General features: G+C 37.6%; 1 protein-coding gene across 1 annotated transcript; it reads left to right on the top strand.

Annotated features, from left to right (window-relative positions):
• Nucleotides 1-9,389: 9,389 nt before the first annotated feature.
• LOC110925211 (proline-rich proteoglycan 2-like) lies at nucleotides 9,390-10,286 on the top strand. The gene has a single exon (XM_022169178.1). The coding sequence runs from the start codon at nucleotides 9,390-9,392 to the stop codon at nucleotides 10,284-10,286; it is 897 nt and encodes a 298-aa protein (XP_022024870.1).
• Nucleotides 10,287-10,848: the final 562 nt, after the last annotated feature.

A 10,848-nucleotide genomic window follows, 5' to 3' on the forward strand; every position in this document is an offset into this window, starting at 1 on the left:
CGAACAACGCGTTAAAGTGGCGTAAGCTACCTTAACGAGTCGTAATGGGTCGTAAGCACATAGGTTAGGTTTCGTTTTAGAATGTAGGCTTTGTTAAACCATATTACATGAGTTCCTACACTCATTTGGTTTACAAAACCTCATTTTATCCGATCTTCCGATTTAGGTCCGGTTTATTAACGTAGTTACCTATATTAGGTGCCGTTTGATTTCCGTGATCCCTCTAGCTTTGCTTGGTTGTTAGTCAATACTTCTAAGCATCCTCAAGTGAGTACATAGTCCCCTCTTTTACCGTTTTAAACGGTTTTGGGGTGATTCACATATGCCTACTTGTTACTTTCATGCTTTTCATGTTTTTATATCATATGCTTGTTATGTTCAATAGTACACCTATAGTACATGATTTCATTATGTTTTGCTATGTATGTTCACTTAGCATGCTAGCACATTGATTTTATATATTACATTTTGTTGCATATGTTTATCCAGCATATGGATACATTGTTTTACATTTGAAACCGTTTGTAACCGTTTGATTTGTGTGGACCGTTTGTAACCGTTTGATTTGTGTGGACCGTTTGTAACCATTTGACTTGTGTGAACCGTTTGTAACCGTTTGATTTGTGTGAACCATTTGTAACTGTTTGATTTATGTGAACTGTTTGAAACTGTTTGAACCGTTGGGTTAGGGAAGTGATTAGGTAACAGGGCGGGTGTAATGTGTTAAAAGCATGGTGGATACGCCGCTGGTACATCCTATATATAAGTGCTTTTAACACATTATATATCGTTGCGTTATCTAGATCACTTGGGCAAGGTTATCAAAACAAAGTTATATTACAAGGTTTTTTTCTAATAATATAAACCATACGAGTTTTATTAACGAGTTTTTACGAGATGTTTTACGATTTGATTTAATAAAATAAATGTTTTGGGTTAAGAATCATGGCTATGAGATTTCCTAAAATATAAGCAACTTGATTCGAGTTGGTTAATTATGTCTCAATACTATACTTTTCAAAACAACGTTTTAATTAGGTATTGCAACATGTAAACTAGCCATGGACCAGACACTCACATAAAACCTATGTACTCGCCAGCATTTTTATGCTGACGTATTTTCACATGTGTTTCAGGTACCATAGTTGATGATGTTTGATGATGATATTGGTGTATGCTCACATAGGAATGGACGAGCCCTTAGTGACTTAATAACAATGAAAGTCTATTTGTTCATGTTTTGTTTCGAATTTCAATGTAATGTAATACACTTAATTCAATAAAACGAAATTATTTAAATCCATGATTGTGAAACAATGATTCTGTTACAACACTCCCCGACGTTTCCGCTACGATTTGTTGTTTTACGTGGTCGGGGTGTGACAGAAAAGTTAGTATCAGAGCTCATGGTTATAGGGAATTAGGTTATTAGTAATGCTTTAACATAGACTCTAACCTTCTTAGGACCCCAACGCGAGTTTACTTGTGTTTAGTCATAAAACAATACCGTCGCCTATCTTTAGGTGACAACCACAATGAGAACATAAATTTCGAATCCGCTTTGAAAACTGGTCATCTGTTCTAGGATGATTTATTATAAGGTTTTGAACCTTCAAAGTTTTCAAAATCTCGTCAAAGTTTGGGTCTAAATAATGCGAACATGTGCAAACTGGAAGGGTGGGTGCCTGTACCCTGAGTCTTCTGTCTAACGCTAGAGTGTTCGTACAAATCCGCAGTATCGGACCAGTCACTCTTACCTGTGAACTCTTCGGATGAGTGTCCACTTATAGGAGAGCATGTCTTGGGATACATTATGAGTACCTATTTACTTTGATTCAGCTTTTGTGTGTCATTTGTTTGCTTCGTGGTTCGAACAAATGACCATCACCCATGCCTTTTGGTCGGAAATTGTAACATCCTTACCCAATGCCATTTCATTTGTTTTCTCTCTTGTTTCTCCTTTTAGAATGCCTCCACGACGCGACAATCAGGTACCCAATGAAGAACTGGCAGCTATTATTACGCAGCAGATGGCTGCTGCAATCCCAAACGTCATTGCTCAATGTAACCTAGCCCTCAACAACAATAATGCCCCATGCAACTTCAAGACATTCAACTCTGCCAAGCCATCAAAGTTTTCTGGGTCTCAAGGAGCGACTGCACTTCTGCAATGGTTCGTGAGTCTAGAGAGCACCTTCAGACATGTTCAGTGTCCAAACGAGCGAAAGGTAGAGTTCGCATCTAGCGTCTTTGAGAAACGAGCTTTGACATGGTGGAATGGTATGATGAGGGATAGGGGTGCCGACGTAGCACTGGCTCAAACATGGGAAGAGCTTCGAGCTCTAATGATGAGGGAATTCTGTCCTCGTCATGAGATTAGGGCATTGGAAAGGGAATTCGACGATCTTAAGCAAGATAGCGGTGAGCATCGAGCCTACACTGACCGTTATGAGGAGTTAAGTCTGTTATGCCCGAACATGGTTACGCCTTTGGATAAGGCAATCGAAAAGTACATTGATGGCCTCCCTGACTCAGTTCAAGATATTGTTACTGGTAGTAATCCCACTACAGTTAGACAGGCCATTGAGCTATCTGCTACCTTGACTGAATCTCAGATCAGGAAAGGTAAACTTTTCTGAAAAGGCGACAAGAAACTGATCGAAGAATCAAAACCAAAGGATGAACAGACTGGATCCCCCAAGAAGTCAAAGAAGCAAAAGGCTTCTCAGAACTTCGCTGTGGTCGCTCACAATGATCAAACTGTACCCAACCAACCAGCTTAACCCCCTGCTAGGAAGCCATACAATGAAACTGCACCCTTGTGTAACCAATGTAGCCTTCATCATCATGCTAGTGTGAAGTGCCGCAAATGCCAAATTTGTGGACTTATTAATCATACAGCAAGAGTTTGCCCAACTGTAGCTACACCAAATCAAGCTGGCAACAATCCTGCTCAAGCTCGTTTTCTACCAGGATCTTGCTTCAACTGTGGCGAGATGGGCCATTTCCGAAAAATTGCCCAAAGCTTGCTAATGCGAATCCAGCGTAGGGATGAGCATCTGACCGACTGAAAGACAACACTGTTTAGAAATAATCAAGCTTTATGTATTATTTTCTTTTGTTGTCAATGTCTATGAAACAGTTGTTGTTTATAAATAAATCTTTTATTTACGTTGCAATGTATTTATGTGGTTGCATTTATAAACAACATATCCCCTACAATACCGACAATCAAGGAATCGTATTCCTTGAAGAACAGACTACCCCCAAAATTCTTCCATTTAATGATCTCTTGCGTTTTCCACGAAAATCTTAAGTACCCGTTTCCTCCAAGGAAACGAAGTACAAGACGCAAGTTACAACTCTGGACGAATACCCAATCCTTAATAGGGTACCTAAGGGTATTTCTGTAAGTCCGTAATTGTTGTGTACCTTAATTCGAATGTTATGATTCCTTGTATTCAAAAATCGAATTTTTGGAAGATCATCCTATCTTCATAGATAGATTCTTGAAAATGATTAAAGTGCCAAATGAAATCCACGGATTGGATTCCTGGTGTGCTTTAAATATCCGTGTCCAAAGATAACAAATTGAAGGTCAAGTTAAATAATTATGTGATTATGTGCTTATGTGTTCTCTTTTATGTTTTTGTGTGATCCGAATTTTTTTTTTCGTTATCCAAATCCTCGTAAGAATCTTCTATATCTTCGTATAAGGGATTCATAGTAGGATATCCAAAGGTACTACCTCGAATCCTTAATGGGCTTCTACGTAATAGTTAAGACCCTTGGATTATAAGGTACTATTCCATAATTAGACCCCTTGAGTGGTCTAGTTAAATAGATTGATCCAAAAATCTAGTTAGGAATGTCATGTGATGATATAGCTGAAAAGACTCCTTGGTGGTCTATTTAAAGAGATCATTTGTCGATCTAATTAAAAGGACCCTATGGTAGTCTAGTCACACTCATCACAGGTTTGATTTTTCTTCCCCTACACATTATGAATTGCACTGTGCGGACTGTGCAAGAAATTACGTAATTATGGATGCATACATAATTATGGAATTTAGTGCACAAAAACGACAACAAGTTTCGTCATGGGTCTAGAGTTAACTCTATTCGTTTCCATTTCTGATGAAGCACCTGTTGAAAATGACTCCGTCCGTTCATTTTCGTTTCTGAAGAATGTCCGTTGAGGGAAATGAATATCCTTTTGAGTTAATTCTATTCATTTTCGTTTCTGATGAAGCACCCGTTTAAAATGACTCCGCCCGTTCATTTTCGTTTCTGAAGAATGTCCGTTAAGGAAATGAATATCCTTTTGATTATTCCTTCATTTCCATTTCTGAGGAAGCACCCATTTAAAATGACTCCGTCCGTTCATTTTCGTTTCTGAAGAATGTTCGTTGAGGAAATGAATATCCTTTTGATTATTCCTTCATTTCCATTTCTGAGGAAGCACCCGTTTAAAATGACTCCGTCCGTTAATTTTCGTTTCTGAAGAATGTCCGTTGAGGAAATGAATATCCTTTTGATTATTCCTTCATATCCATTTCTGAGGAAGCACTCGTTTAAAATGACTCCGTCCGTTCATTTTCGTTTCTGAAGAATGTCCGTTGAGGAAATGACAGGATTATGCCTTACATATTTTTTGGTACGAAATTTCCTAAAGGAGGGGAGACTGTGACACCTGTGCCTCTGCGGCCATCAAACAAATGCCTAACCAATGAAATATTGTGTTTCATACTTGGGATTTGTTTAAATATGTGTATCATTTGCACATATCAATTCTTGTTCGATTTCGAGCTCTAAATCTCTTTCTGGAAAGTTGTACGCAAACTGATGCATATACGTAATCAGTTTAATGCGACAAACACTATGGGATAGTGAGATAGGCTCAACATACCTTAAATAACTTTTACATAACTTAGAAATAAGTTTTGGATGGTTTGGTGTGTCGAAATCAAGTTTGTTCGATCGCAGGGACTATTTGCGTCAAACTGCGAAACTATACCGATTTGTATAGTAACGAACGTTCTGGAACTTGATCATAAGTTAAACATGCCCTAAATATACTTTACATAGCTTAGAAATAGGCTTTGAGGTGTTTTGGTGCGCAAAAATAAACTTATTGATCAACAGGGACTAAAAGCGTCAAAAAGTGCCCAAATGACCAGATTCATTGTATCTAGTCCAATTTTGATGTTTTGATGGTTTTTAACCCCAAGTTTTGCATTCTATGGGCTAAAATTTGATGGTATTTCATGTCCCCTTGTATTGCAATACCATGTGCCCACCTGGAGGGTCAAGATCAAGGCACGAAATGCGAGAAACGATCCTAACGGTTCTCCGAAATCTATAAATACCCAAGCTCTCATTCCATTTTCCTCACACCTTGATCTAATTTTATGCTCTAAGTTGAAGCTTTATGCTTCATACCTGGGTATTTAGATCAAGTTCTTCCTAGCTTGGACCCTTTGAAAGTTTCTTTCATGCTTTTATACGTTTTTAAGCACGAAAGTCAAACTGTGTTTGACTTTCTGCTTTGACCAGGTTATGGTCAACACAAAGTTCGTTTGAACTTTGCAACGTGAGCGTAATCACGATGGTTATAGTCCCCTGAGACTATACCTACTGATTACCACGTTGATTAGGTGTAGTGACGAGTCATAGTTTCGGTCAAAATGCGTATTCATGTATATTTTGCAACCAAACTATTCTTAGGTATCAAAACCTTTTGTTTTGATATCAAACTTGTTTTCTAACTTCGTGAAACATGTTTTAACATGTTTAACTCGTCACTTTTAGTTTAGTGCTTATATAGGGACGTAAGATAAGCGGTCTAAACAACCGCTTAGACTTTCGAACCCGTCCCGTTTGGTCGATCTTTAGAATCCGACCAAGCATGTTTAGTGACCATAGTTGTATAGGGAATAACCTTCCAAGGTTATACCTTATGGTCACTTCGTTTAAGTAGTTGTATGATAGGTAGTTTATATGCCTTATGTAAATGACCAAAATGCCCTTTTTACGCATAAATTCATTTTAAGCATATGTTACATAAATTTTGGCTTCTAAACTGATTAGGAAACATTATTAGACATGTTAAGGCATATAATACTTGTCATAGGACTAGTTAGGCGGTCCAAACGCGTTTTACGCGAACGACGCGTTAAAGTGGCGTAAGCTACCTTAACGAGTCGTAGTGGGTCGTAAACACTTAGGTTAGGTTTCGTTTTAGAATGTAGGCTTTGTTAAACCATATTACATGAGTTCCTACACTCATTTGGTTTACGAAACCTCATTTTATCCGATCTTCCGATTTTGGTCCGGTTTATTAACATAGTTACCTATCTTAGGTGCCGTTTGATTTTCGTGATCCCTCTAGCTTTGCTTGGTTGTTTGTCAAGACTTCTAAGCATCCTCAAGTGAGTACATAGTCCCCTTTTTTACCGTTTTAAAATGTTTTGGGGTGATTCACATGTGCCTACTTGTTACTTTCGTGCTTTTCATGTTTTAATATCATTTTCTCTTTATGTTCAATAGTACACCTATAGTACATGATTTCATTATGTTTTGCTATGTATGTTCACTTAGTATGCTAGCACATTGATTTTAGATATTACATTTTGTTGCATATGTTTATCCAGCATATGGATACATTATTTTACATTTGAAACCGTTTGTAACCGTTTGATTTGTGTGGATCGTTTGTAACCGTTTGATTTGTGTGGACCGTTTATAACCGTTTGATTTGAGTGAACTGTTTGTAATGTTTGATTTGTGTGAACCGTTTGTAACTGTTTGGTTTATGTGAACCGTTTGAAACTGTTTGAACCGTTGGGTTAGGGAAGTGATTAGGTAACAGGGCGGGTGTAATGTGTTAAAAGCATGGTGGATACGCCGCTGGTACTTCCTATATATAAGTGGTTTTAACACATTATATATCGTTGCGTTATCTAGATCACTTGGGTAAGGTTATCAAAAGAAAGTTATATTACAAGGTTTTTTTCTAATAATATAAACCATACGAGTTTTATTAACGAGTTTTTACGAGATGTTTTACGATTTGATTTAATAAAATAAATGTTTTGGGTTAAGAATCATGGCTATGAGATTTCATAAAATATAGCCAACTTGATTTGAGTTGGTTAGTTATGTCGCAATATTATACTTTTCAAAACAACGTTTTAATTAGGTATTGCAACATGTAAACTAGCCATGGATCAGACACTCACATAAAACCTATGTACTCGCCGACATTTTTATGCTGACGTATTTTCACATGTGTTTCAGGTACCATAGTTGATGATGTATGATGATGATATTGGTGTATGCTCACATAGGAATGGACGAGGCCTTAGTGACTTAATAACAATGAAAGTCTATTTGTTCATGTTTTGTTTCGAATTTCAATGTAATGTAATACACTTAATTCAATAAAACGAAATTATTTAAATCCATGGTTGTGAAAAAATGATTCTGTTACAACACTCCCCGACGTTTATGCCACGATTTGTTGTTTTACGTGGTCGAGGTGTGACATGTAATTTAACACAACACTTTATTATTTACAACTTTGGTCCCCCATACTTTTTATCTTTCGCAATTTTTTCATGTTACATTTCATTCTAAATTTTGTGAGTTAACATGTCATAGCGTGCATATGAGGTTCAACGGTTTTTGCTCTATTGAGTTAACATGTCGTAGCGTGCATGTGAGGTCCAACGTTTTTTGCTCTATTTTTTCATATTTGACAGACCCGTCGCAACGCGTCCATTTTTTCCCTTTTGAAAAGTTGTCCGCAACGGGCGGGTCCTAGATCGACTAAGTTATTATTTTCTACGTTTTACGTTTCTGGTTAATTTCTTCGCATTAACACATTGTAACGAGTGTGCGTGGTTCAAGGATTTTAGTCTGTTTTCGTTTAGTGTAGTTTTTACCATGTTATCTATTTTATTTTTACGATGTTGAGAGTTGATGTGGTTGTGGCATTGGTGCTACTTGGTACGGTTTTACAAACGTTTTTAACCTATTAAATTTTTTACTAATATTTTGTTTCGGTTTACCCTTATACTTCCTTTACTTAAAAACTATATTTTACTTGCATATTTTATGTACGGGTATGTAAAAATATGATTTGTTCTACATCCCGATGTAAACATCTTTTATAGATGAGTCAGGTCAAATATAATACATTTCGTTAAAGAAACCATTTTTACGTGCAGATTTTTATGTATGTTTTCGTATAAATTCAAGTTGTTCTACGTTTCGACGTAAACTTTTTTGAGAAATGATTCATGTCAAATATAATATGTTTTCGTGTTTATTTTATGTATGTTTCGTAAAGTTTGTTTCGAACCGAGTGAAGTCAAATTATGGTTTCTTTTTCTCCCCTTTTGTCGAAAGCTCTAATTAATCCCTTTCGATTACATGTGCATATTTTCCTTCATACCCGTTACGTTTTCTATGTATGAGTTGGGTCACATATAATACTTTATGATTGTTCGATATGAATTTGATTTACTTTACGTTTGATCCAATCACAATGCTTGTACAGGTTACATTGAGTTCAACTGGATACGTCGAAATGTGTGTTTTCGTATGGTTAATGCATCATATAACGTTTGGACTAATCCATTCAATGTTTATGATGTACCCGTGCCGCAACACGGGCGGGTCTTAACCCTAGTTTATAGTTAAATATTAAACTCGTTTATTTAAATATAAATTAAATAAGTCTTTATATATAATCAAATCTTTAAACATTAATCATTACTATTTTTTTTGAAAGGTAAGGAATGACGTACCAATCACTGTGACACCAGGCGCTATCGCCAAGGTCGACTACCCGACCTCCACCCGCTCGAAGGCTTGACATCGGAATAATGGGTACAACCTCACCTCCCATCCAAGACGAACCGACGACACCCGTATTTGCCCTTCACCTGGATGCCGCGGAAAATAATGGGGAGAGTGGAAGTCGAACCTGGATCACAAGGAATACTATGATTTTCCCCAACCACTCCACCACTAACTCATTGGGCAAAAGTAATATTATCATATGTTACACATGCATATTATTACTCCAACATACCCTACCATGAAGTCTCACATCCTATCGACCGTAGTTGATTTTCATAATTAGTGTTTGCCGCTGCTATTATGTATATTTAAATGTAAATATTTGATTATCAAGATTTAGTTTGCATTAATAAATGTCTAATTCTTGGAATTATGTAACATAAATGTAATGGGATACGTATATTTAATATGAACAAATATATATCTATATATATATACATATATCGAAAATCTATAAATACCACCTATATGCATGTCATACACAATCACAATCAACATAACAAGAAGTAACTCAAACCATCATGGTGATTAATACCATTAGATCAAAAGGGTTCCTACTAATTTTAATCATCTTCTTCATCACCTCTAATGCTAATCAAGAATTGCAAAATGCCGATTCAAGCCAGCTTTTGTTGCGTAAGCTAGGGTTCAAAGCGTCTGATCTTGAATACTATAAGAAAAGGTCGCTTGGCGTCAACCCTAACAGGGATGTACCTGGAGGCCCTAGCCTCCCTCCCCCTTTGGCAGGTGAAACAACAATGGTATCGCTTGGTGTCAACCCCGAAAGGGATGTACCTGGAGGCCCTAGCCTCCCTCCCCCTTTGGTAGGTAAAACCATAATGGTGTCGCTTGGTGTAAACCCTGAAAGGGATGTACCTGGAGGCCCTAGCCTCCCCCCCCCTTTGGTAGGTGAAACCACAATGGTGTCGCTTGGTGTAAACCCTGAAAGGGATGTACCTGGAGGCCCTAGCCGCCCTCCCCCTTTGGCAGGTGAAACAACAACGGTGTCGCTTGGTGTAAACCCTGAAAGGTATGTACCTGGAGGCCCTAGCCGCCCTCCCCCTTTGGCAGGTGAAACAACAACGGTGTCGCTTGGTGTAAACCCTGAAAGGGATGTACCTGGAGGCCCTAGCCGCCCTCCCCCTTTGGCAGGTGAAACAAAAACGGTGTTGCTTGGTGTAAACCCTGAAAGGGATGTACCTGGAGGCCCTAGCCGCCCTCCCCCTTTGGCAGGTGAAACAACAACGGGGTTGCTTGGTGTAAACCCTGAAAGGGATGTACTTGGAGGCCCTAGTCGCCCTCCCCCTTTGGCAGGTGAAACAACAAAGGCGTCGCTTGGTGTAAACCCTGAAAGGGATGTACCTGGAGGCCCTAGCCGCCCTCCCCCTTTGGCAGGTGTAACAACATCGATTCATTAGTTTTATGATGATCGATTAGACATTCTTGGTTTGACACTGATAAATTTTAATAATATAATATTATTTCTAGTAAGTTCTTTACTATATTTTTTTAACATCTCTGACTTTCTATAGCAATAAGTGTCATAGATATAATAATAACTAAAGAATTTCCCCTTTGCAGGTTGCGACTAGAATTCGTTATATACACAAAACAACAAAATTACATACCAGTTTAAAATGTTAGGACAAAAATACTATGATAATATCGAAACTGACTTATACTGAAACACAAAAAAAATCATAATAATGGATACGGGTACTAGTACTAGTACTGATGTTGTTTGGCGGATAATAATTTGGTCTAATGCGGTATCGGTACTCTGTACAGTAATAAACAATTTATTATTAGATTTAATTACACAGATGGACCATGTAGTTTATAGTTAGTTTCGCCTTTGAGTACCAACTTTTTTTAACAGGTTTGAGGCTTGTGATTATCAATTTGTAACGAGTTTGGGTATTAACACTAACTTCTGTTAATTTTTCAGTTAAATTTGTGTAGAATAACTAAAATACCCTT

This window comes from Helianthus annuus, chromosome 17, assembly GCF_002127325.2.
Source record: "Helianthus annuus cultivar XRQ/B chromosome 17, HanXRQr2.0-SUNRISE, whole genome shotgun sequence".
In the NCBI taxonomy this organism is placed as follows: Eukaryota; Viridiplantae; Streptophyta; class Magnoliopsida; order Asterales; family Asteraceae; genus Helianthus; species Helianthus annuus.

Excerpts from the sequence above, each read along its gene's own strand:
- LOC110925211 (XM_022169178.1), top strand. The coding sequence starts at position 9,390 with ATGGTGATTAATACCATTAGATCAAAAGGGTTCCTACTAATTTTAATC.